Genomic DNA, 27,092 nt, shown 5'->3' with positions numbered 1-27,092 from the left:
ACCAAAACTTATTTTTGGCCAAGTCGGGGTATCCTAGGTCTGTGTTTACTTGAGCACAGGATTTTTTAAAGTCCTCTTTCTCCTCCTTCACATTCCCGAAAGAAGATGGTGAGATGGTAAATTGTATCATCCTGTGGCTGGGCTTTTTTAAATATGAAATTCTAAAAATTCAAGTTCTGTACAAAATTTAATTTGTATTCACTAGTACTTCGGGGAGTTGATTTTCCCTTATCCTTTATGTTTGGCTACGGCTCAGTGGTTCTTAACTGAATATGGGTAGGGGGATAGGGGAGAAGAGGGGTGGCGATTTTGCCCCGCAGGGGACACCTGGCAGTGTCTGGAGACATCTCTGGTTGATAGCCCTGGGTAGGAGTGGGGGTGTTGGCATCAAGTGGGCAGAGGGCAGAGATGCTGCTGGATATCCTACAATGCTTTTGGATCCCCGCCAAACAAAGAATGATCTGGTACCAAATATCAGTAGTGCTGATGCTGAGAGATTGGTGCTACAGAGGATTTCGTCTGAAGGCTGCTGTGAGTTAACCCCTTATTTTGTGCCCATCCCGAATGTCATGCTCAAACACAGTTAAAGACGGTTTCTCAGAAATAGCACAGATGTCCGTTTGAACCTTAAAAAAAGAGCTGAACTCCTCATGGCCAACACAGAAAGTATATCCATGTTTTAAATGAAGATTAAGGCCCAAACAAGATTGACTAACGTGCTATAATATGTCACTGGGCTGACTTGAGTAAAGGACGGGCTTCTTAGAGGGCGGTGTTCTTGTGTTCACAGATGCCTGTGTTCACGGATTCTCCTACGTTGGCACTCTGTAGGTAGCAAGCTGTAGGTCGGTACTAAGCTGGGTCAAGAAACCGTGTATGTTGATCTCAGTCCTTGGGAGTGGGAACTGCACTGGGTCTTCCCTGGTTCTGTAGTTCACAGAGATGGATGCAGTATGTACTGGGACCCAAAGCTGTGTGCTCGCACGTCAACATTTCCCCGGACTACGGGGAGCCAGTTCTCCTAGAGGTCATCATTCCATTTTGCCTGAGTGCTATAAGAAACTCCCATATTTTGTGCATAAAGTAAGTAAGATTTCTTTAGTCTGCTCTAGGCAGTTTTTTTTTGGTTTGCCTTTCTCAATAGTTTGTAGAGATGTTTGAAAATCTAACATAGCCAAGAATGAAAGAGGAGACCTGGATTTTCCTCATCTAATTTTTGTAGGTGAGGGAAATGAACAGCAAGCCGATTTCCCTTGTATTGGCCCACCGACATATGTTGAAGGGTTAGGGTTGTAAGAGAATACTGTCCAATGTGGGAAGGTATTGAGATGTAGAATCTTTGGGTAATTCACTCAGAACATAAGGCATCTTCTTTATTTCACTGTAACTCTTCCATGGTCAAGGAAAGCGCCCATATTCCAGTCGGAGGCGCCATCTTTACTAATACTTGCACTGGGAAATGAACAATGGGCTTTGCTAGCAGACCTTGTCACGGATGAGACCATTAGAGCAAGTGGTCTAATGCTTTCGATGTGACACAACCACTTGGAGAGGCATCCAGGATGAGCCCTTGACTAAATACTGCCTTAGAGTAAATGATCTTGTTTAACTGGTCATAGTTCAGATTGGGGCATTCTCTCCCCAAAACCTCAGGAGGAAGAGAAAACGAAATGGTCTGGGGCCAATTCTTCCCCCTTCAGATAACTCACTCCCCCCGCCCCGCCCCAGTTTGTTTACTCTCTCCAACGCTGCCTTCCTTGTAACTGGGATTCCGGAACAGAACAGACCCAGCCGTGAATCCGGTGTGTTAAATAGCACTGAGGAATGCAGGTCAGAAAGGAAGTTTGAGTTCGTTTCCCATTGCCGTGGAAGTCCGCGCTGCGGCAGCCGCCAAATCACAGTGAGCTTAGAATGTATGAGTGCGTTCTCAGTAACAGGAGCAGCAAGGGCTAGAAAGTTGAAAATAGATGTCATATGATACCAATTATAACTCAGTGAGATTTTGCAGTACCAAGAACCTATACAGAGGGCGAGCCAAAATGGAAGACGGTCCTGTTTCCTATGGCTTTAAAAACATTTTTATTACAATGTTTGCTACCTTTTTTTTCTTCAAACTTTTAATTAAAGTTTGTTTGGCTCTCCTGACTCATTTCTATATCGTCAAAGGAAATAGAAAAGAAGCGGCTAGGATAGCAGAAGAGATCTATGGTGGAATTTCAGGTAAAAATACCCGGGTTTGCTCCTAAAACTTAAAAAAAAAAAAAAGAAAAGAAAAGAAAAAACTCTCCTGGATAGTTCGTGTGAATAGTATTTCTAGAGGGCAGATTTTATTATACGTTGGCTTTGTGTGGGTAGTATTAAGAATTATTATTTAAAGTAGCAAGTGATGTTGACTGCACCAATTTGAAGGATTTCTCAGCTTTATTTTTTGCAAGTTTGTAGTTCTTCTAGGGGTTATTATTTAAGTAAATAGGTTAGTGGCTTTCTTAGAGTATGTGGAGAAACCTCATTGCTACTAACCTAGAGAATGACTTACATGGGATTATTTTCTTTAATATTTTTAAGCAAACTTTAACAATGCATTCTAACAAGACTAAGTTTCCTCCAGAAATAGAATGACCAGGAAATCTGATTTAAAGCAGCAAATGTGCCATGCTATATATATTTTTGTGTTGTCACTTGCAATTCGAATCCATTAGCTATTCGTCGCTGTCAGGAAAAAACCCTGCGCTAAACCCGTTTATACACGGCACTGTGCAAAGCCCTGCAAACAAAGGTTTCCTAATATGAAATGCCAGCATTCGGGAAAAACATTTTAAGTCTCATGCTCTGTAGGATTTAGTCTCCAGTTCTCTCAAGAAATGATTCACCTCAATTGGAGTGAATTGCTGCAAAAGTAAATGAATTGGATAACTGTCACTGCTGGAGTGGTCACTTGATAGAGGAGTATTTATTTGTAAACAGAGTTCACAATTTCCCTTTCTATCCTTAGTGTTCATAGGGATTCCAGGATGACGTCATTCTTGATCTAGTATACATGTCAATTTGCACCCGGGATTCTCTTTCAAAATAGACCTGTGCGATGTGATTCCAATACAGTAGACAACTTTGAAGACACTAGCTGACGGCAGTCTCATCCCCCCACCCCCCCACCAAATAAGACCTCCAAAGACTCAAAGCCTCAGAATGCTTCAGTTCCCTGGGGGAAATGAGGAGAATCTTGACGTTTCAGGAAGTGTCAGAAGGCCGGGGATGTGGAAGGAGGTTTCTTTTGGGGATTACATTTGTCACACATTTCAGGGAGGTATGTTGCTTAGACTGGTTTTTTAAAAGTTTCTCTTTCATTTCAAGTTAAGTGTGATCTGGAAATCTATTTTCTAATTTCATATGTAAATGTGGGCAGGGGCTTTCTGAAAGTTTCGGTCACACAGAATGGATGTTTTTGTAGATTGATCCTCCTTACGGTTTAAATGAGGTAAAGTGCAACAAAATATTGACAGGAACGTGTTAAGAATATTTTGTCCTGTTGTTCACCTGCATTGTTTCTGTCTTTGTCATGCTGAATTAAGCACACTCTTAAAAAGTTTCGATAGTAGTCAAAACCCATGTAAAAACATGGTTTGGATTTAGGTCTGGAGCCATAATACAGATCTCTTAAGTAGAGCTCATTCATTCTTTAGCCCAGCTGTCCTCATTTGGTCATTAAATGGATAATATTCCATTTAATTTGGAAGTAGCATGGCATTATAAAATCAAAAATGTCTGTCTTAATTATCATCAATGAGGCGGATGGGGGGAATAGTACATGTCAATTTCTCAGTTTAATTTCCTTTCTATGTATACATATATGTGTGGGTGGGTGACTGTGTGTGTATCTGAATGCACACAGGCACCCCCCCACATATGTATAATAGACAGTATATCCAGATGTGGTAAATAAGGCTTTCTATAAGAATGTAGGCAGCAGCATGCCAGAAACAGTGTTTTTTTTTTTTTTCTTTTGACACTGTTAGGGAGTCAGTTGCTATATACTTAAAGCTAAATGTATTAAAGAACAAAATTTTGTGCCAGTCTTCAGCTCAAACCTGAAATTCTCTTTACCGCTCACGGTTAAGGCAAATGTCGGTTGGGAAAATATGTGACCTTTAATCAGTAAGCCAGCTAATTGACTTAGAAAAGTCTCAGTCCAAGGTTAAATTTTTTGATTCCGATAGTATATTATGTTCCTGTAAACTATCATCAGAGCTGTCAAAAACAAGGGGAGGGAGATAAAAACTAAGCCAGAACAGAGTTTAGCCTGTCATAGCTGCTGGCACGCTTTCTTTTGGAAGCTACACCTAGAAACATGTCCCTCATTAAATATCATTTCTCGGACTGCAAAACGCGGAGTTTTCTTTTTCAACTCTCATATTCTGGACTTAAGGGTTCCATATGTCTTTGTGGCTTAAACTACTGCATTTGTAGATAACTTACCAGACTTGAGGTGAACTGTGGCTGGCTGGTTTTTTTTTTTTTTTTTTATTTTGGGGGGCTTCTTTGTGTAATTGGCCAATTATATATACATACGTAGTTAAGTTTAAAACATTGTCATTGGCTCTGGGTGCTGCAGCTTGAGCACCAGATGAATCACTGGATCCCACCTTCAGCCCCTAGAGATTCCTGCAGGCACTTTCTCGTGACAGATGTGGTATATGATTTTTCTGCCTTTGCTAATTTGGCCAGAATTAAAGCTCTTTTTAGTCCAGGGCTTGGTCATCAAACTTGATGAAACTATAAAAATAGCTACAGGTTGATCATCTGTTTTTACCACCCTTGGGCCAGACATGGTTCAAGATTCAGGAGTTTTGGGGCTACTGGAAAGATCTCACGGTGTGTATAACGTCTATCACACAGCACTCCCGTCGTCAGACTTTTTCGTATTTCTATTTCTGAATTATATTTGATATTTGACACTAAGTGGAAATACAAATGAAAGAGAATAAATTGCTTAACCTGAGTCCTTACCATGTTTTGCTGCCAAGGGAGTTTGTATCAAACTTGAGGAAAATCTTGGTTTTCCAGAATTTGGGTGATTTTACAATTGCAGATAAGAGATTGTGGAACTATTGTACTCTTTTTTTTTTCTTTTTAATTTATGCTAAATTTGGGGCACCTGGGTGGCTCAGTGGGTTAAGCCTCTGCCTTCGGCTCAGGTCATGGTCCCAGGGTCGTGGAATCGAGCCCAGCATCGGGCTCTCTGCTCGGCAGGGAGCCTGCTTCCCTTCCTCTGGTGATCTCTGTCTGTCAAATAAAATCTTTAAAAAAAAAGAATTTATGCTAAACCATATCTAAAAGATTAGTTCTAGTCTAAGTGTTAACACTTAGAATCAACTGTCCTTGTTCTAAATTCAGAAAAGACTCACCTTGACTTGATGGCCACGCCTCTGTCTGACTCAACGTCCTGACTCCTTTTTCCTGTCCTTCCCCTTCCAACAGGTTTTTCCTGCTTTTGGCCCATTCTTGCCTCATCCTTTATTTAGCTTTCTACCCTGTTGAGTTTTGCTGGTTGTCCTCCCAAACCTTGGCCCAGCCATCCTCCGCAGAGTGACCTCTCACAGGAGTCTCCTGGCCTTTCCAAATTTCGACAACCCGTCCTCAGCAGGGGCTTTCTAACACCCCTGTCACCTCTAGGTCAGCTCCCCTGCTCCTGATGGGCTCAAGGGCACCTTCTTTCTAACAGCCTACAGAAAGATGTTCGTTGACCACGGTGTGTCTCCTGACTAGAACCGTGTATTCTAGAGCGTACGCATTTTAACTCCATTTTATTATATTTTATTATATTTTAGGTATCCCAGGAAGTTATTTATAATATGGGTTTTTGCCAGTTATCTTTGTTTGACTTGAAATACCATTAACTCTGCCAGGTTCTTGTGTATATTTTGGCTCAGAATTGAGATTCCTTTTAAAATTTTTATTTGATAGATGCTACAAGAGAAGATATTGCTTCATATGATTTTGGAACTTGAATAAAGAGAATAAAGATTTTTCCATGTGCACCAGAGATGATAACCCGTTAGGTGGTTCTTTAAAAATAGCAAACCAGTAATTTAAATACTTGTTGGAATTAGGAAGGGGAGAATTGCAAAAAAATATTTTTTAAATAGTCATAATGGGTTTTATCTTGAATACTTGGCACTCAGACAACTGTATTCCTTCGGAACCGATTTTGTGATTGAAATTTGTGGTTTTAGAAGTTGTCATGAAACTGCTATTCCAAGATTCTGAGAACTAGAGATATAAATCATATTCTGAGAAAAAGTCAAAGAGGGGGAATGAAAAAGTACTTGAACATTTTCCATACACCTCATCAGGAACAAGTAAACATATTTGTCCCGTAAACTATCTTCCTAACGTGCTTGCAATCCTGTGACCCAGGCAGTCTGCCAAGGGACTAAAAATAGGCTGCCTTAGAAGAGAATGGCTGAGGCTGATTTCTACTTAGGCATTCATTTATTTGGAGAGCTTAGTTGATATTTCCTGAAAGGAATGGAAAAACTCCCTAGCTGCCAAAAAACTTTGATCCTTAATTTCTCACAATTAGCGCCAATTTGCAAAACAAGAATGATACGAGTGAGAGACTGCGTGTTGGGAATAAAAAGAGGGAGACAGGAGAGCCCACCATGGCAGAGTTGCCGGAAAGGGTTTTGTGTGAAAACTCGAGGTCCTTTGAAGCGAGTGTTGGAAAACAATGTGACTGGAAAGGAGATTTCCTTGAGAGTCCTTTTCCCAGTTGGGAAGCAAAAATGAGTTCTGCACTTCTGGTGACAGGAATGGGTTTATTTCATGCTGTGTATCAGGAGATGGTGGATGGAGCTAAGCATCCTGGGCCAATAAATGGGCCTCAGGTTAAGCGGGAATTAAAACCAGTGTTCTGAACACCAGAGCAGGGGGTGTCCTCGGTCCCAAAACCTTGAAATTCGGTTCTTTTCCGGCCACTTGCTGCAAGTGAGATCTCTTCCTCTGGGGCAAATGGGTTGGCGTGCATTTTGGGGGGGTCTTTCCTATTGTGAAGCCAGGCTCTTCCTTCCCTGGTCTCTGGAAGGCCAAGGGCTGGGGCTCCAGGAGAAATCCAAGTTGAGACAAGAGGTCTCTGGCAGGAGGGGAGTTTGGTATTTCCCTCTCAAGGTGGAAGTCAGGCAGTTTACTGAGCTGCCCGCTGGGCCTTGATGGCCCCTGGGTCTGGCTGTCCCCCGGGGCCTGGCCTGCGCGAAAAGAGTAGCCGAGAGCAGTCCTGTGCTGAGAGACAAGCCCAGGACGGCTCCCTGTTCCTGCTGTCATGGTGCAATGGAAGATGGCAGGCTTCCCATGACGTCAGAGGCATGGCATGGGAGTCGGGGGTGTCAGAGGGTGCTGCATTGACAGGGGACACTAGGAGAGGTGGCCCAAAGCTGAGACATAGCAAAGGGGCCTGGAAGTGAGCCTCGGCAGGAAGGGCGAGCCTGCAGACCAGGAATGAGACGTGCAGTGGAGGCCGCAAGCCGCATTCCTCATCCAGGGACCCAGGGAGACGTCTTCCCTCTCTTTTTGCCACCCCCCCCCCACCCCCGCCCCGGCTCGGGAGGACCTGCCACCCAGAGGAAGGACGCTGGGACACATGAGAACGCTCTCCCATCCGCAGCCGCTGGGGCAGCAGAGAGGGCCGTCCCCTGGGCTGGGAGTAGGCCGAGGAGCAGAAGTGACAGTCTGAAAGTGGACTGACCCGCAGACTAGTTTGAAAATCTCCTTGCTGAAGTGCTTTGTAAATACAGACACGGGCACCAATTCTAAGCGAACATCTACCTGAATTTTCACAAGGTGACCGTGCCCGGGTGTCAGCTCCCACGAGCCCGAAGCCGCAGGTGATCGGTCCGGCCCCTCTTTTCCTCTTCCAGGTGGCCCCCGCCCCTCCTTGGGGGCCTTCTGACTCCTAACACCCCAGGTGACTTGGGGCCCCTTTCGTACATTACAGAAAGGGACGGCACAGCGCATGCCGTTTTGTGTCTGGTTTCCTTCACTCAATATGAGGTTTTGAGCAGCAGTGGGTCTTATGGGACTGGTGAGTCACAGACGTTACCAGAAATAGGACGAGGATGTGGTTAAGGTTCCTGCTTCTCAGAAGGAAAGGGGACACCACAGCCTACCTGGAGGTAAGTTTTAAAAATAATAAAGCCAATTCATGCTAGTATCCTAATTTCCTAATAGCAAGACTGGCTTGTCTTGGAACAAAAGAATAACCAAGCCATGGCTGTGGATTTCCTTCTTATATTGGTCAGGGTGCTGAGTTGCCATCCGTGGATGAAGACTGTCCTTCCAACTCCAGCGCCCGTGGTCCTTTCCAAGAGCGATTAGGCAAGAGGGCAACGTGTCTGATACACAGATCATGTTGAATGCGGTAGAGATGTATTAGAAGAAAACCAAGGCTGACTCATTAAGGACTATGTGCATTCATTATCTCATTATTCTCAGCTTATGCAACTTATAAATGTCAGAAGAGATTTAAAAATACTCCCATCAGCTTTTAACGGACTCAGGAACACATGAAAATACAAGCACAAGATTTTTTCCACGTTAAAATTTTTATCCATTTTTCTTATAAAAACATCCCCCATTTGTATCAGGAATATGAAAACATCAGTGATTATATGTGTATATAGGTAAGCTTGTATATAAGTTCATTCCAACTTACACACACACATACACTTTTTAATTTTGGAACTAATTTCAAAGTGACAGGAAAGTTACAAGAGTGGAACAAAGAATTCCTACTCCTCTTTGCCTAGAGACCCCATTCCTATGTACTCAACTGTCCTAAGATTGTCTCATCAGCCTTCTGCCGTGTGCAGTCTTTCCGCAGCCCCTCCTTGAACTGGTTACAGGCCACTTACTTTTCAAAACACCCCTCAGTCCGTTGGTTCACAGTGTCCTCGGGTTGGGTTTGGGTTATACATCTCGAGCGGGAATATTGCACAAGCTATGGTGTTTTCTTCGTTGCATTTCCTTCCAGAGTACATGAGGTCGCCCCTCACATTCCATCCCATGGTTCGCTGTGCTGATCTGTCCCATCACTTCTGATGTTAACTTTGATCCCCTGTGTAGAGTGGGTCTATAATGTTGTTCCCCATAAAATGGCCCATATTTCCTTTATAGCTAATAATTATTTTGTGAGGAAATAACTCAAGTCAGATGCGACAATTTCTTCTCCATTTCCAAGCAGGTGTTCTACTGTGAGGTAGAGCTCCCGCCTGGCTATTTATATATTAATTTATATCAGCGAGGACCTAGAGATTCCTATTTTATTTGATAGGGTATAATCTCCTACTACCATTTTTTTTATTTCAATGCTTAGGTCATTTCATGTTTGACCAGTGGAAGCCCCTGCAAGCCAGCTTCCGTATCTTCTTGACATGGCCCATCATTCACTATATTTCTGGCAAGGTGTTCGAGGCCCATCTTAATTTTTCCTGGCCCAGCCCTGGAATCACCCATTTCTCCAAAACCTTGTTAAAATAATATGAATAGAAACATAAATACACCTATGTTGAAAATCACATTTTTGTACTAACTAGTCCAATTTCAATCCAACCCTGTAGAGTTCATTCTAGCCTTCCGTCTTTTCATACTCTTTTCTCAGCCAAGGGTAAGAGAAGCTAAAAATGAAATTGCAATATTAGGGGGCCTAATGAAACATTTATGGCCCTGGTTCTCATCTGTTGGAGAAGTTCACTGTGTCCTTGTGGCCTCGAGCCATTTCATACTTACATAATCCCATCTTTGGTGGGGTTGTGTTTGCCAAGGTTGCAGGTATAGGAAAACCCAAATTCTTGGCACCATCAGGATCCCCTAGAAAAGGTTGATAAGATGGACCCTTCGTGTGAAATCCAAATTATGTCACGTGCTATCCAGTGAATGAAGAGTACAATTATGTTTGAAATTTTACAAACCGGAACAGGTGTTTGTCCCAAACAAATGATTGCCCTTTGGCATGTTTAAAGAGGGTTACTTGTTAAATGCCCCTTGAAGCTGGTTAGTCTTGTTTACTAACAAACGATTACAGGGTAAAAAATACTCGCCCTACCATGTGTACTTCTTACTCATAAGTTGCTTGAGTACCTAACATTATGGATGTGTTTTACTGGCCTACTTAGAGACCAAAGCACTTGCTAAATACCAAATTACTAGACACCCCCCCCCCCGCCCCGCCACTTTACAGATCACGAAATTGAGGTCGAAATAATTTTAGTTAACTTGCCCCTCTTGGCAGAAAGGGGTTGAGGTCGGATTTGACCCCAGGCAGTGTGGCCCCACAGGCTCCATGTTCAGCAATCCCGCTCAGCTGCGCAAAGGAAATTTTGGAAGATGTGTCGTCTGAAAAACCATACCTATTCTGCATCATGGTAATAGATATGCCGTGGTACCAAAATGAACCGAGACAATTACCTTGAGCATAGAGAACCAACCCATTTCCCCTGATCATCCAGCCTCCATGGGTACGCGCTGTTGGGTCTTCAGGCTAGAGGTGAGGTGGGGGCAGGATGAAAGCAGGGAGGCTCAGTGAGTAGCTTTGCCCATCATTTGCCTTCTCTGGAGCTATCAGATCCAGGCCTGGGGTAAAATGTATTCGAAGTAAATCTATTGCTTGTTAAAACAGCCCCCCAAAGAGTGAGAAAGCTTCTCTGTGCTCCCTGTCTGCACACACCACTAGACCAATGGGCTGTACACTCACGGGTGTGTTACCTGGAAAGCAGCTGATGAGAGAGCCTGATGTGTGGTCTAGCTTCCACTGTCACCCCCAGGCCCTCTCCCATGGTGGGTGGGCTGCAGGATGGAACAGCCAGAAGAAGACTCCAGACCTTGACTTTTGCTTGATTTGTGTTTCAGACTGTTGGGCTGATCGATCCCCTCTTCATGAAGCTGCGGCCCAGGGGCGTTTACTGGCCCTTAAAACTCTAATTGCACAAGTAAGTAAACCACAGACGTGTTCCTTTGTGCTTCCGCTATAATTGCTGTTGTGCTTCCGGAGCTTTGGCTGTGGCAGAGGTCTTGCTCGCCCCATCTGGTGGCCCGCATGGCCAGTCTAGGTGTACGTATCACTCCCTCCCCTTCTGGGCCTGCCTTGACCCCAGAGGCAGTTTCCCTGTGACGGGGACAACAGATGCCCTCAAATTTTCCTTGCATTAACTCCCCATATACTCTCCCAGCCTGCATGAGTAACGATGGCCCTGAACTTGCATTCGTCAGCTATTACCACATAACAAATGACCTCAAAAACACAGTGGCTGAAAACAAGGAGCATAGATTCTCGAACCTGCTGTGGGCTACGGAGTGGCCTGGCCAGATGGTTGTGGCTCCGAGTCTCTTACGGGCAGCCAAGTACCAGCCAGGGCTGCAGTCACCTCCCAGCTCGGTGGCAGAAGATCTGCTTCCAACCTCACTCATGTACTTGTGGGCTGGCTTCAACTCCTTGCCATGAGGGCCTCTCCACAGGGCTGTGCCATGAAATGGCAGCTGGCTTCCCCCAGAGAGAGCACGAGACAGTGCCTAAGCAGGTCCTAGTATAACCTAATCTCCAGAGTGATGGCCCATCACTTCTGCCATATTCTGTTCATTAGATGGGAGTCGGTGCATCCAGCCCACAGTCAGGAGGAGAGGAGCACCCAGTGAGCCAAACCCAGGAATCCGGGGTCACGGAGAGCATCTCCAGAGCAAACATTACAATAGGTTGACGTAGATTTATGAAATCCTTTGGGAAGATTTGTTAAAGTCTTAGTTATTAAGTCTACTTTGTTTTTATTGATGAGTGTTTCTCCTAGCACCTTGAACAATGAATAACGGCTTAGTAAATATTTGTAAAATGAATGAACAAAAGTATATATGCTCCATTTACTTTGTTTGTTTTAGACTCTGCATGTGTATAGAGGAGGTGATGTATTATATCTTCTTTATACATTCTAGCTACCACCGAACCTGGCTTCCTTATCATTTTGAATTTAAGCAGTTGGGTACGCAGTTGTGTGTGTGTGCACATGTGCATGCACGTGTGCACACACTTTTTTTTTACTTCCTCTTTTATGAGCTGGGTTACTTCTTAAGGAAGTAGAGACAAAAGGAAAACAGTACTGCCAATAATGATCAAGTGGATTTTGTACGTTATTTTTATCACTTGCTTATCTATTTTTAAGCACTTAAAATTTGATCTGATTATTTTTAATATGTAATACATTCCCATAGTTTGAAAATTAAAGTGATACTTAAAGGTGAAAAGTCTTGCATCCACCTCCTCCCTCTCGGCCCTCCTCAAAACGTTGATTAGTATTTTTTTTAAGTAGGCTCCACACCCTGCATGGAGCCCAGCGTGGGGCTTGGTCTCATGACGTTGAGATCAAGACCTGAGCTGAAATCGAGAGTCAGACACTTAACTGGCTAAGCCACCCAGGCGCCCCTTATTAGTATTTTTTAAAAATAAACTTTTAATCTTGAAATAATTTTAAAGACAAGTTGCGAAGAGAGTGCAGATACTTCCCTCCCTTCACCCAACTTCCCCTGGTGCTAATATCCTACATAAGCATGTCCTTCAGTCAAAACTAAGACAATAACATTGGTACAGTAGCGTTAACTAAACTACGGACTATTAGAATTACACCCATTTTCCCACAGAGTCCTTTTTCTGTCTCGGGCTCCAATCCAGGATCCCACATTGCCTTTAGTACTTCTTCATTTTTATTTTATTTTTTTAAAAGATTTTACTTATTTATTTGAGAGAGAGAGAGAGAGAGAGACAGCATGAGGGGGAGACAGTCAGAGGAAGAAGCAGACTCCCTGCTGAACAGGGATCCCGATGCAGAGCTCAGTCCCAAGACTCCAGGCTCATGATCTGAGCCAAAGGCAGTCGTTTAACCAACTGAACCACCCAGGCGCCTCTCTCTATTTTTTTTTAAAGATTTTATTTATTTGACAGAGAGAGATCACAAGTAGGCAGAGAGGCAGGCAGAGAGAGAGAGAGAGAGAGAGAGAGCGAGCATGGAGGAAGCAGGCTCCCTGCCTAGCAGAGCCAGATGTGGGACTTGATCCCAGGACCCTGAGATCATGACCTGAGCTGAAGGCAGAGGTTTAACCCACTGAGCCACCCAGGCAGCCCCACCTCTCTCTATTTTTAACTATACTTGATAAGCATGTTGGTTTCTGTAAACCAGTGTGCTTAATGTTTGAGGAGTGTTCTTCAGAGGGAAGTTCAACTTTTTCACTGCGCATGCCCAATTCTTCACACTTACACCCTAGTGCAAAATGTATTATTCTATTTTATTTTTTACTATATTTCACGTACAGTGGGGTGGAGAAAAGCATTAAACCAGGCATCAGGAGCTCCTGACTTTCAGAGTCATCTGGCTATCATCAACCCCTGGGAAGCTTGAGTTTTACGAATAATTTGAACTTTCTGCCTCTCCATTTTCTCATGCACAGTGGAGGGGATTCACTCTAGATGGTCTTTCAGGCGCATCTGGGTGTTACTTATGCACAAATGCAAGGATCTTAACACCTTGCCAAGGATGCAAGTTTTTCTTTTCTAGTGCGCTTCTGCCACCTTGTGGATGAGCCTGTTTTCCTTATTTTCTTAAAAGGAAATCCTATCTAGGAAAAGGACGAGATTTTTCTAATTGTAATAATTACCTAATTTGAAATCTATAACACTGCTCTAGTGTAATGACAGCATACTCGGGACACGAGCGGGGACAGGACCAAGGAGGCATAGAGAGGCCCTACGATGAAGGGAGCAGGAGTCGTGGGCAGTTGTGGGCACCGAGGGCAGTCTGGCAGGAGTCGGTGGGAACTTAGGTGTGGGGTTGGGGTTTAGGGTCACGCAGTAGGTTTTGGAAGCTTTCAGTGGGCAGGTGAGGAGGCAGGAAATCAGAAGCAGAACTTGGCTGGGCAGGACTGGCAGGGACCTAAGTCATTTCCCAGACAGAAAGCGGTCATGGGGGGGGGGGGATGGTAAGGACCAAGTTGCACGCTGTGGGGTTGCGGCCCCCCGCAGTGTGCTTCCCCCACAGGGATCCTAGGAGCTTGTCTTCTTGACTCTGCGCTTCGGCCCAGGACTGGCTGCCATTGCTATTACTAATGCAGCCTTTAACCCCTTCTCTCCAAATTCTAGGGTGTCAACGTGAACCTTGTGACCATTAACCGGGTCTCTTCGCTCCACGAGGCGTGCCTTGGAGGTCACGTAGCCTGCGCGAAAGCCTTATTGGAAAAGGGCGCACACGTGAGTACCGAGTACCGCCTTCCCTGACTCCTGCCCCCGCCCCCCACGTCCCCGCACCTCGCGGCTCTGTCTGCCCAGGTGCACCTGCTAGCCTCTACAGAGATGCTGCCTTCCAGACAGCGCACCCTCTGGGGGTGTAGGCAGGTCAGGCCCTGTCCACATGCACATTCCCGAGCCCGTGACACACTGCGGGTCCCTCCCCTCTTCAGTGTCTGTGCCTGTGGATGAATGTTTGTTAAGGTAATTCACGGGGCTCTGAAAATTGCGATGGTGAATTTCAAAAGATCAATGGGAACTGAAGTTAGTTGAAAACAGCTCTTGGGAAATGGATCGGGAAACATGAAAAAGAACACAATTTAAACGAACAACAACAAACACTTAATGCGACACCTTAAACCCACTATTTTCATTGAGCAAAATCACCATGTGAGCTTCTTAGTAAAAAATACATGGAAAAAAATTCAACAGAATGAACTTTATTTTAAAATTCTACCCTTATTTCTCTTCTTGTTTTGCAGATTTTTTTTTTTAAAGATTTTATTCATTTATTTGACAGAGAGAAATCACAAGTAGACGGAGAGGCAGGCAGAGAGAGAGAGAGAGGGAAGCAGGCTCCCCGCTGAGCAGAGAGCCCGATGCGGGACTCGATCCCAGGACCCCGAGATCATGACCTGAGCCGAAGGCAGCGGCTTAACCCACTCAGCCACCCAGGCGCCCCAACAGATTTATTTTATTTTTATGTCGTTTTTAACTCTAGTGTAGTTAACATACAGCATTACCCTAGTTTCGGGTGTGCAGTATGGTGATTCACTGTTGCCACACATCACCCTGCAGCCTCAGTTCAAGGCTAAGGAGGGGCTTAGGTGTTGTGTGTAATGAGCTATCACAACAGAATTGTAAAATTAAAACTTCTGAAAATCTCAGGGATGTTTCTTTAGTTGCCAGCTATCGTTTTATGGCTAATTTTGGTTTTTAAATTCAGTGCCTGTGTTCTTTGTTTCTGGAGCTGCAATGTTTGGAGTTTGCAATGTTTCAGGAGATTTTCTTTAGCACTTTATGTGGCAGTTGGGTTTCTACTGTAGAACTCAATAGGAAAGTCTTTCGGGCAAAGTGTTGCTCCGGATGCCATCGCGGGCACGTATTTTTATTAGGTAGTGCTGCTTTAGGTTACCGCTTACTCAAATCCCACGTAATGATGACTGTGAGGCTAGGTGAGGGCCACTTCCTTTTTTTTTTTTTTCCTTTAAGATGTATTTATTGAGTGGCGCCTGGGTGGCACAGTTGGTTAAGTGTTTGCCTTTAGCTCAGGTCATGATCCCAGGGTTCTGGGGATCAAGCCCCACATCAGTCTCCCTTCTCAGCAGGAAACCTGCTTCTCCCTCTCTCCCTCTGCTGCTCCCCCTACTTGGGCTTGCTCTCTCGCTCTCAAATAAATACATCAATAAAAATGAAATATTTTTTTAAAAATTCATTTATTGATGTATCTGTTCATTTGGGGTGGACGGAGGGGCAGAGAGAGAGAGAAGCCCAAGCAGACTTCATGCTGAGTCTGACGTGTGGTGCCATCTCACGACCCTGAGATCATGACCTGAGCCAAAACCCAAGAGTCCGACGCTTCACTGACTGCCCCACGCAGGCACCTCAGAGGGCCCTTTCCTTCTGTTGGTGGAAAAGGGCAGACAACATCCGATGGTAGAGGAGTGTGCGCTGGTACAACACTGGGAGGTTTTGTGGAGGACAAAGAAGAGAGTAAGACACAGTCCCTTGGCTGTGGCAATCTTATGAGGGAAGAGTCGATAAATATTGTATTCTTTAACATTTAAATCAGAAGGAGAGAAAGAATCAAAGCAAGTTGGTTAGTCAGTAGAAAATTCCTCAAAGGGGTGCCTGGGTGGCTCAGTGGGTTAACCTTCTGCCTTCAGCTCTGGTCATGATTCCAGGATCCTGGGATCAAGCCCCGCATCGGGCTCTCTGCTCAGCAGGAGGCCTGCTTCCTCCTCTCTCTCTCTCTGCCTGCCTCTCTGCCTGCTTGTGATCTCTCTCTGTCAAATAAATAAATAAAATCTTTTAAAAAAAAAAAAGAAGAAGAAAATTCTTCAGAATTGGCAGCCCTGTGGTTGCGGGACTCGATCCCAGGACCCCGAGATCATGACCTGAGCCGAAGGCAGCGGCTTAACCCACTGAGCCACCCAGGCGCCCCAACAGATTTATTTTATTTTTATGTCGTTTTTAACTCTAGTGTAGTTAACATACAGCATTACCCTAGTTTCGGGTGTGCAGTATGGTTAGGATATTCCTCCCTGGGGGACGGCCCCTCCTCAGAGACCTGACGACATACATTCCTGTTTTCCATGTTCCAAACCTGGGCTCAGCCTAGATCTTCTCTCTCCCCCACTAATTAATGCCCACATCCTGCTCCTTTTCCTGCCGAAATATTTCTGAAGCCTGTACTCTCTTTTGTCTTGCTTCTAAGGGTGATCTAAAGTGATTTTCTTACTAGCCTTGGCTTCTGAAACCCTGGTGCCTAATAGGTGCTCAATAAATGTTTGCTGAACTGAACTGAGAAACTTAGGAAATCAAATTTGAAGACTTTCAGAATGAAGAAGAGGATGATTCTCATAAGAACAAATCAAATGAAACCAGCCCTACTGAATGTTTTTTGGTAAATGTAAATAGGTTAGAAATCCCTAGACTGTATGAATTCACACACATTTTGGCCTGTCCTTGCCTGTCTCTGCCACCTTAGCATCTCCTCTTTAACTTTCCAATTTAACAGGGGCTATCCTGGCACTGTAGAGAAATATCTTTTATTGTTTCTTTTTTAAAAGATTTTATTTATTTATTTATTTATTTGAGAAAGAGAGAGACAGAATGAGTAGGGGGAGGGGCACCGGGAGAGGGACAAGCAGACCGACTGAACGGGGAGCCATACTCGGGGCTTGATCTCAAGACCCTGGGATCATGACCTGAGCCAAAATCAGATGCTTAACCAACTGAGCCACCCCTTTTATGATTTCTGAAACAAGAAAATTTAGGGTCCTGATTATCACAAGCATATATCCTCAGTTGTTGAGGCAAACGCTTTGACATCAAGCCTTCATTGTCCTCCATTTCAGTCCTGTCAGAGCCTCCCCACCAGAATGTCTTGGTTCCCAGATGTTCATCCCAATCCATTGCTGATACTCAAAGATGCCTCCCACACCCCTAGAAAGCAGTGAGGGTGGCTGGAGATGCCATATTGATGGCTATTTTCTTTGTGCCTTTGACTGGATCACAATCTCTTTGGGAGTCACTGCCCACACATGTAGCTCGTACGAATTCTAGTAGACCAGTAAGGAAATCTGTGGCAACAAAAATCTCCTCAGGCACAGATTTGGGGACCTGGATTCTCCAGCCTTTTTGGTTCCTGCCATGTTGGTTCTTGATTGGGAGGCGGAGTCAGATCCTTATTCGTGGAAAGTGAAGAAAATTGTTGCAAACTCTTATATGCTTACTGGGCATGAGGCAACGTTCTAAGTGTTTAACATGTTGTAATTCACTTGATCCACCCAATAACCTCTTGAGGTAGATTCTGTTATGATCCTCCTTTAAGGAAACTGAGGTACAGAAAGTTAGTATTCCCAACCAAGATCTCTGAACAGATAGAAGGGAGGGCGCTGGGATTTGAACACAAGCTAATGATTCCAGAAGCCATGTTCTTAACCACCAAACTGGACAACTCCTCAATGATTAGGAGGCTCCTTAGAAGTTCTGGAATACCCCTGAATACATTTGAAAAGCTTTCTCCCATTTTGCCACTTGGGATATTACTTAGAGGTGGTAGTTAATAGGCTACTGGTATATCTAAAAAAATGTAATACCGTAATGATGTGGGGGCCCTCGCTCACTCACCAGCCTGGGACATTCCTCCAGGCAGATGCACAGGAATACACGCTTAGAAACAGAGAGAGAAAACTGGCAAATTCTCTGGGTCTCTTTCTTACCATCAGGTCAACGGAGTGACGGTGCACGGAGCCACGCCCCTATTCAATGCCTGCCGGAGCGGCAGTGCTGCGTGTGTCAACGTGCTGCTGGAGTTTGGAGCCAAGGCTCAGCCGGAAATGCACTTGGCCTCACCCATCCATGAGGCAGTGAAGAGAGGTAAGTGGGCCGTCACGTTGCACAAATCACATTGGTGGGCTCACTGCAAACTGCACGAGTCAGCGGTACCGTGTCACTGTGCAAGAAATGCCCAGACCATCACTGGTAGGCTGTGTGTGGCTTAGGGTCCCAGAGCAGCAACTTCAGAGTGCCCGAAACTTCTGGAAATGCTGGTGGGGCATCCAACCGCCCTTCTTCGGACCTGGGAATGGGTTTTTGTCTCAGACGTCACATTTCCTGGGGAGTCAGTCTCTCGGCAGCCCTTTCTGGAAGCTCTTTGCTGGTGTTTTGGGGGCAGCTGGCCCGGTCAGGGCTGTAGGGGTGACTTCCATGAGCAGTACTTTGCTAATGTCTCTGTCTTTACTAGAAGAGAACAGCTCATCTCCCAAAGCCCATAAAACCTCGACCACTAAAATAAATTATGAAAGCGTCTGAAAGCCAAGGCTGATCGGATTCTTAATGGAAGATTAAACGTAGCTGTCCACAACAAGCAACATACTCTTTCTAGATGAGCTGCTGACTTCAGGGTCATTGGTTATTGAAAAAAAGTTGCAACTTTAAAAAGCATGCCTTTAGAAACCTTGAAGTTGATTCTAGACGCCTGTATTCTCAGTTACTTTTGAAAGGAGGAAGAGAGTAAGATGAAGGTCTTTAAAAACTCCATGCATCGCCTAGACGTGAACAAGAAGATGTCACTGAAAGGCCAAGGCCATTTGTCAAAGGTCACACTGAGAAAGCAACATTTCTGTTACCCAGTGGTGGAGTTATTCTCTTTCACTGAGATAAGAAATAAAATGGGGAAGTTAGAACACCGTGGAACAGTGATCTTTGCTGGTCTAATTGGGGATGAAAGTCTTTATTTCCAAAGGCAATAATGAAAGATTTGCCCCGGGTTATTAAACATGTCACTTGGTAATTTTCTTTTGCAGTGGATTATTTTTTTTCCTGTGCTTTTATTTTTTCCCCATTTTTTAACAGGTGAGGTATAGTTAATGCACAGTGCTGTATTCGTTTCAGGTGTACAATATAGTGATCCAACACGCCCATTCCCCACCCCGTGCTCATCCCACGTGTACCCTTCGTCCCCCTCACCTGTTTCACGCAGCCCCCCACCCCGTTCCCCTCTGGCAACTGGCAGTGTGTTCTCTGAATTTGAGTCTGGATTTTTGTCTTTTTCTTTTCCCCTTTGTGGATTAATTTAAATGAAACAAAAGACCCAAATCTCAATGTATCTATGATTTTCATGTCTTAGACATATTTAATAAACATTTATTGATTGAATAACTGATGCCGGCCATTTCCCAAACTCCAAGTACATTCTTTAAGTTGAAGGGAAATGGTCTACTTTGGAAATGATCTAAAAGTCTTAAAAAAAAATTTTTTTTTAAAAGATTTTATTTATTTTTTTGTCAGAGAGAGAGGGAGAGCGAGAGCGCAAGCGCACAGGCAGACAGAGTGGTAGAGGGAGAAGCGGGCTCCCTACGGAACAAGGAGCCCGATGTGGGACTCGATCCCAGGACGCTAGGATCATGACCTGAGCCGAAGGCAGCTGCTCAACGAACTGAGCCACCCAGGCGTCCCTAAAAAAATTTTTTTAATGTTGACTTGAAGTAAAGATTCATCTGTTAGTTGCATTTCCATCCTAATATTGAAAAATGGATTAATATTGGGAATGATTTGAATTACTGAAGCTATTCTGTGGTACTTGGATGGTTTTATGTTGGGAGTGTTTGGTATCTATGTACTTACAAAATATATACAAACTTACCATAAACACATCAATTCATGGGTCTCTATGTATTTTTTGGTCTGTATCTACAAGCATGTTGGGGACCAATATCCACAGAATGGAAGAAAGAAGAGCAAATTCATTGTTTTAGATACTGTGATATTAGTGCTAATCGTTTATATGTTAATTTTATAAAACTTCCTGGGAGTACTTGAGTTTAACTCAGACCAGGCTCAGTTTCTTCTGCAAAGAAAAAGAAAGAAAAAATTAAAAGGACAGGAATTATTTAAAAATGTTTATTAGATGCCCAGGCAGTTTGAGGTACTGATTACATATTATTTCTGAATTCTTTAAACCTCTGCGAACAGACTAGGTCGGTTTGAGTCCATACTTTGGCGTATTGATGCCATAATCCCAGTATAATATTTACTTATGTGAACAGATAGTTTGGATCCATAAGATCCATAGGATCCTAATTTGTACATTTTAATGCATATTTCTACTTGATTTAGCATTTCTGACAAATCAGCCAGGTTTGAGATGAAGCTTGCTTTTATGTTATAAAGAAAAGAGTGGTGAAGTGATGGTAAGAGTTGTTTTTTAAGAAAACACTTAGATCTTCAAAGAGAACCACTTCTTTATAAGCGCCCATCAATTCCTCAGAAGTATTTGCTCCTGATCAAATCATTTGTATGGTGCAAATTAATCAAGTCTGTTCATTGGGCAGCCTCTCCAAAGACAACGCTTGTCTATATACTTCTTGTTAGCCACCGGATGGGAAGGCGCAATTAAATAGATCTTATATTTGAGGATTTAAAGGTGCAGTTAAATATATTCTATATTCAAGGCTTTTTATTCTCAGAGGTGTCTTCCAGGTTAACCAAAATAAGGAGGGCCGACCATACATGGATGAAGCAGAGAGTGAGAGATTTGTAGCAGAGAAGGATCGGGGCTGGGCCTTGCATCGGAGTGCTGGCTTTTCAGGGGGGCAGGAGGATGAGTCGTTCACCCCTCTGCACCTTGCAGCCTCTGTTTATAAACTGGCTTCATTGTAGAGAGTGATTTCAGCTGAGCTCCTTGGAGCCCTTCGTCTAGTTGGAAGGTATCTCAAGGCGGCAAAGGGGAATTTGAGCGAGGAGCTATGAGCATGCTTTTCTTTTTAATGGTTTTGATTTTGGAGTTTCCGAAGATTTCCCCTCCTCCCCCAATTTGTTTTTCTGCTTAAAAAAAAAATCTAGGTTATTTCTAAAGCCCATACCAGATAAGCAATTCTATAGTTCTATAAATAGTCAATATTTCTCTCACTTGAGTAAGGTTATCTTGTTTCCCCCACCAGGTCATAGAGAGTGCATGGAGATCCTGCTGGCAAATAACGTTAACATTGACCAAGAACTGCCTCAGCTTGGAACTCCCCTGTATGTGGCCTGCACCTACCAGAGGGTAGACTGTGTGAAGAAACTTCTAGAATTAGGTAACTTCCAGAAAGCTTTTTTATGAAAGGAACCTCTTTGTTGGTTTCCCATGGCTTTAAAGACAACGTTCTTGTCAGGCTGGACAAAATCCTGACAGTATTTGATGTCTGAATGCTTGAAATCACAGAACTTTTAGAGAAATGAGTATCTACTTCCTTTGATATTGGCTCCATTTACCTGGTATGGTTGTCCTTGGTGGTTTCAAGAGAGAATTAGAGTTTCTTTCCCATATGTCCTAGTGGGAAAAAACAATTTTATTTCATTGGATCTTTTTGAGTCACATGCCTGTCTCTGAGCCAGTCTTGGTGGCCAGAGGAGTACAATGCGCTGATTGGCTTAGGCCTAAATTTCAGTCTAGACTGAAGTTGTTGGGTTTCACTGGAAGCACATGAATTGGGAATCACAAGGGATGTTTCTCCAGATGGAAATCTAGGTGTAGTTATTAGGAAGATGCCAGATAGCAAAAATAACAGACATTTGCCATAGACTCCTGTAGATCAATCCTGCTAAGATCCTTAGTAACCTTTTAATTTTTTAAAAAATTATTTTTTAAAAAAGATTTCAAAATGTATTTTAGAGAGAGAGAGAGAGAGAGACAGTGAGCATGAGGGGAGGGGCAGAGAGAGGGGGAGAGAGAATCCCAAGCAGATTCCCTGCTGGGCAGGGAGCCCAACGCAGGGCTCGATCTCACGACCCTGAGATCATGACCTGAGCTGAAATCAAGAGTCAGACGCTTACCTGACTGAGTCACCCCTGTGCCCCCTTAGTAACCTTTTTAATTCTAAAAGGCATAATAGAAACTGAGAGTCCAGGAAAAGGTAGAGTGTTTTGAAGTATTACTTGGTTAAAGGTTCTCCAAACTTAGCTACTGACATAAAGGTAGAGTCTGTCCTATGAACCTTTAAATAAGAATTTTTATCTCTAAGATATTTTTTTCTCTTTTTCATCCCCCATCAGTTACTACTCCCTGTAGTAATTCAGAAATCTTTTTTTTTTGAGCCCAGAATAAGAGAAATACCAAAGAAACTTCACTTTACCCTTTGCCAAAAACCAAAATAATAATTCTCTGTAAAAGGCGATGCAAATATTTAATTGTACTTGTCACACAGTTCATACGGGAAAGCAAGTAACGTATTCTAAATGACTAAAATTACCTTTCTTCACTTTTCTCATCAAAATAGCTTTACGTAGTCTGAGTAGCTGTACCTGAGGTTCTTGGCATATGTCATATATTTTCAAAGATCTGTCAAACACATCATGACAATTCAGATGCCTTGATCTGAGCTACTGTATTTTTGACTCTTGGTGTTCCCATGGTAACATTTTATGCTGGCTTGTGGTCATCTGCTCTCTTCAGGAGCCAGTGTGGACCGCGGCCAACGTCTGGACACTCCCCTGCACACAGCAGCGAGGCGGTCCAGCGCGGAGGTCATCCACCTGCTGGCCGACTACGGGGCCCCCCTAAAGTGCAGAAACGCAGAGGGCAAAAGCGCGTTGGATCTGGCCACTCCCAACAGCAGCGTGGAGCAGGCACTCCTGCTCCGGGAGGGTAAGGAACGGGCTGGGTGTGCACTTCTCCTCCATAAGCACATTGGCTCTCTCTCCCTCCTGTCTCACCTCCAGGCTTCCCGACCTTTGTTCTTCTCTCGATTTGATTGCAAGTAGCATGTGGTAGACAGCAGGTCGCACTTGCGTCGCTGGGGTGAGATCTTATAGGTTTTGTCTGTTCACTTATCACAGAATGGCCTTTATACATGGCTGGTATGTCACTGTGTATTTTCCATAAGGAGAAAAGAATCCAAGAACTTGGTTTTCACCATGAGGAGGTTGAGCTGCCACATCTGTCCTGGTCTATGTGCGCAACTGTGTAGACCAGAAGTCTGCTTTGCCGTATTTGGGGGAATTAGCAGTACTTGAGCTAGAGGCTGTAGGGTGGACACAGAGTGTGTATTTCAGATGCTGGACTAGACGGCCAAGTTGCTTGCCTGATCTGTTTCTCCAGCTCGGGGAGTACCTGGCTCTGAGCCCTCCATTGTCTTGCTCCCATTTCCACCGTGAGCTAATGGAGCTATGGATGCCAGAGGAGAGAAGGCAAATCTCTAAAGTGTGCTGCGTTCCAGATTCAGAAGTGAGCCAAGCGAAGTCCGCCCAGAAAGAGAACTTCACCCGAGCCTGTCCTGATCATTTGTGTGCCTGGGAGACTCTTAAGAAATAATAGTAATTATTCAGCTTTATGCATGTGTCAGGCACTGAGCTAAATTGGAAACCAAGATGAATCTCCCTGAGTTGTGAAAACTTGAAAGCAGGGAAACTTTCGAGTAACTGGTGGTAGCCCAGCTCCAGACGGGAAAAGAGAAATCTGAAGACAATCTTCAGAAATCTGAAGACAACGGCTTGCCGAAGGCCGTGTGACTCCTCGGAAGAACTAGGATTCCAGCCCAGCAGTCTGACCTCAATACGCACTCTTATGTCGTGCCGGTCCTATCCCGAACCTTCTGAAACAGTTTCTGGGGGAGACGGTTTTTACTTTACTCACCAGTTCCCATTTAGGAAATCATCTTGTCTTCTAACACCTTCCAAGTGGAATGCTTGGTTCAATAATTCTAGGCATACTTTTGAGGTCCGTGCTTCCTGAGTTCGGCTGTGAGTATGAATCACCAAGGGGGGTGTCTCATTAAAATGTAGATTTGGATCCAGGAGGTCTGTATTGGGGTCTAGACTCGGCAAACCCACTGGGTTCCCAGGTGATGCTGTTGCTACCCCTGGTCTGAGGCCTCACTTGGAGTACCGCTGGTCTAGATGATCTAGATAGTCTAGATCATTTGTGATTACTCTTCTAGTTGAACCTCCACTTGAAGAGTCACGTTCTTCCTTTCCAGCTCCCGGTTTGGAAATGCCGGGTCCCTTCCCAAGTCTCAGCTGAGAAGATGTCCTATAGCACCTGTCATATCTCCTCTTTTCTTCCATCAAAAATGTTTCCAGGTCCAGGATTTAGATTTCTTCTAAGCGGGTTCTTCTATCTTCTGTTGTCAAAAATACAGTGGCTTCCTCCGGAAGGATGAACACCAGCTCTGTCAGAAGTCACTCTGGTATCTGAGCTCCTGTAGGCAAACTGGACAATCTGTCTGCATTGCTGTTTTCCAGAGGAGCTTTAGTTGGGTGATGGGTAGAGAGGCTTTCCATTCTTGCTTCCCAAGATTTTAACTGAGAGCAGTTATTCGCTCTTTCTATCACATGGCTAGTCCTTGGAAACATCAAATCAAATGTGATCTTGTCATTTGCTTATGCAGTGCGCCATTTCTCGTGGGGTGCGAGATCCTGGCACAGTAGGATCTTCTTGACAAGGACAACCTTGTGTCATCTGCTAACCACACAGGTCTACCTGAAGAGATCTTTACCAGTACATTCAGGTCAGGGAATAATGGGCCATGACAAATACCTCGCTATAATTAGTATTCCACCTTAATCTCCTTTGACCTACTTAACCATATTTTGGCTCTCATTACTTTCCTTCAGCCACTCAAAGCCATGGGTGTGATGACTCCATGAACCTCCTTGACACTGAGGTCCTGGGCATAATGGGGGTTAAGCGAGTTGAGTCCATTCACTAGGTCCTCTATTGAGCTGGGAGCCCAGCGCAAATGGAGGGCCTCTCCTCGTAGGACTTGGCACCTAGTCAGCACCACCTTGTGAGCGGCCTGAGCCAGGAGGTCCTGGAGGCCTCTGTGACCACACAGGCCCTAATACCCGCTCGGCACTTAGCCATTGCTTGGCAGCTCTGTCTCAGGCTCCTACCTGCTCTCAGGCCTCTATTCAGGTTTTCTCCTCAGCCAGCATTATCACATTCATTGACACGTACAGTACATGAATGGATTGCCTGCCCTTTATTTATTTTTCAAATTTTTCATTGAAATTCAATTTAATTAATACATAGTGTATTATTCATTTTAGAGGTAGAGTTCAGTGATTCATCCGTTGCATAGAACACCCAGTGTTCATCACATCCCATGCCCTCCTCAATGCCCATCCCCCAGCTACCCCATCCCCCCGCCACCTCCCCTGCAGCGACCCTCAATTTGTTCCTTATAGTTAAGAGTCTCTATGGTTTGCCTCCCTCTCTGGTTTCATCTTATTTTATTTTTCTTTCCCTTCCCCTTTGTTCATCTGTTTTGTTTCTTACATTGCACATGAGTGAAATCATATGGTATGTGTCTTTCTCTGATGGACTTATTTCCCTAAGCATAATACCCTCTAGTTCCACCCACATCGTTGGAAATGACAAGATTCTTTCTTTTGGATGGCTGAGTAACATTCCATTGTATGGATACACCACATCTTCCTTAACCATTCCTCCACTGAGGGACATCTGGGCTCTTTCCACAGTTTGCCTACTGTGACATGAAATGCAGTCCCTTTAGACCTCATGCTTCATTCCTGGATTGCCTCTGCTTAGCCTCAGTCTTCAGTGTCACTAATACAATTAACTTTAGAGGGTCAGCTTAAATGTGTCCCCACCCCGGGGGGCGGGCAAACTGGGGTCCCTGTGTGTATTAGTGTCTGCTCTGTCACTCTGTAATCCATGTACAGATCCAGCCTCTCTTAAGCTGGCAGAACATTTCAGCCTCTTCCAGTTCTCTGGTCTCCCCGTGTCCCCCACTGCCACCACTAGGAGCTTCACACATTTTAATTTCTTCCCCAGGCCCACCGGCTCTTTCTCAGCTCTGCCGCCTGTGTGTCCGGAAGTGCTTGGGTCGAGCACGTCATCAAGCCATCCATGAACTCCATCTGCCAGAGCTGCTGGAAAGATTCCTGCTCTACCAGTAGTCCCAGCTGGCTGGGGGAAGATACCTGGAAATAAGCAGGCTGTTGCCTGCTGTATCCAGGGTACCTAGTGTAGATGCCCAACCACTAGACTCTGACTATCTTTGGATGAGCTAAGTCAGTTAGTGTAGGTCCCTGAGAGACCGGAACCCTTGAGGAGTGGAAACTCCCCATTAACCAAGGGGCAACCAACACAGAGCCTTTTTGTTTTTAGCCCTTGTTGTTAAGAAACTTTAAAAATCTGTGAAGGAGAGTGAAAATAATCTATGTTTGAAGATTCATGACCTTTAATTATCTAAGGGTCAATATTCTGAACATCATACAGACACATGTAAATCTGGGCAAATAAGATTGCGATGAGTGTAAGTATTTTAAGATGTGTTCCTGATTTATTTCCTCCCTCTTTCCCCTTTCTTCCTTTGCTTCTGTGAATAAACCTCTGCTATAATTCTGATTTCCTTGTTATTTGTACACACACACACACACACACACATACACATATGCTGAATACATTAAAAACATCACAGTTAATGGAGAGTTCCAGTTACTGAGGTCCTGGTTGATAAGGGAGATGTTGGAAGAGATTCGCTCACCCAGAAGTTGGGGTCTATTGCTCATCACTTTTGATATTAAATGCTATTCTTTGAAGGAAACAGTT

General features: G+C 44.3%; 1 protein-coding gene and 1 long non-coding RNA gene across 3 annotated transcripts; one reads left to right on the top strand and one right to left on the bottom strand.

Moving 5' to 3' along the window:
* Nucleotides 1-1,629: 1,629 nt before the first annotated feature.
* On the top strand, nucleotides 1,630-27,092 carry ASB11 (ankyrin repeat and SOCS box containing 11). Of its 2 annotated transcripts, none has more exons than XM_004758877.3 (7): nucleotides 1,630-2,220; nucleotides 10,897-10,976; nucleotides 14,165-14,272; nucleotides 18,262-18,412; nucleotides 21,478-21,612; nucleotides 22,971-23,162; nucleotides 26,313-27,092. In XM_004758877.3, exons 1-7 carry the CDS (start codon nucleotides 1,968-1,970, stop codon nucleotides 26,435-26,437), a joined length of 1,044 nt encoding a protein of 347 aa, XP_004758934.1. In that variant the 5' UTR covers nucleotides 1,630-1,967; the 3' UTR covers nucleotides 26,438-27,092. The 2 variants fall into 2 exon arrangements, with proteins under 2 accessions (XP_004758934.1, XP_004758936.1); XM_004758879.3 differs by lacking the exon at nucleotides 1,630-2,220 and adding an exon at nucleotides 2,983-3,304.
* Nucleotides 8,586-10,618, bottom strand: LOC106006492. The gene is made up of 3 exons (XR_006609468.1): nucleotides 10,456-10,618; nucleotides 9,778-9,858; nucleotides 8,586-9,106 (listed from the first exon to the last, which is right to left on the bottom strand). It is a non-coding gene; the product is annotated as an uncharacterized LOC106006492 (long non-coding RNA).

The sequence above is a fragment of the Mustela putorius genome, unplaced genomic scaffold (genome assembly GCF_011764305.1).
Source record: "Mustela putorius furo isolate JIRA1106 unplaced genomic scaffold, ASM1176430v1.1 tig00003836_pilon_pilon_pilon, whole genome shotgun sequence".
In the NCBI taxonomy this organism is placed as follows: domain Eukaryota; kingdom Metazoa; phylum Chordata; class Mammalia; order Carnivora; family Mustelidae; genus Mustela; species Mustela putorius.
This window is presented reverse-complemented; position numbering and strand designations above follow the sequence as displayed.

What these genes read in the sequence shown, in the direction of transcription:
- ASB11 (XM_004758877.3), top strand. Translation starts at nt 1,968, where the DNA reads ATGTCATATGATACCAATTATAACTCAGTGAGATTTTGCAGTACCAAG. An exon ending in TATTGGAAAAGGGCGCACAC is followed by an intron (nt 14,273 to 18,261) that starts GTGAGTACCGAG and finishes TCTTACCATCAG; the next exon opens with GTCAACGGAGTGACGGTGCA. An exon ending in GGCACTCCTGCTCCGGGAGG is followed by an intron (nt 23,163 to 26,312) that starts GTAAGGAACGGG and finishes TTTCTTCCCCAG; the next exon opens with GCCCACCGGCTCTTTCTCAG.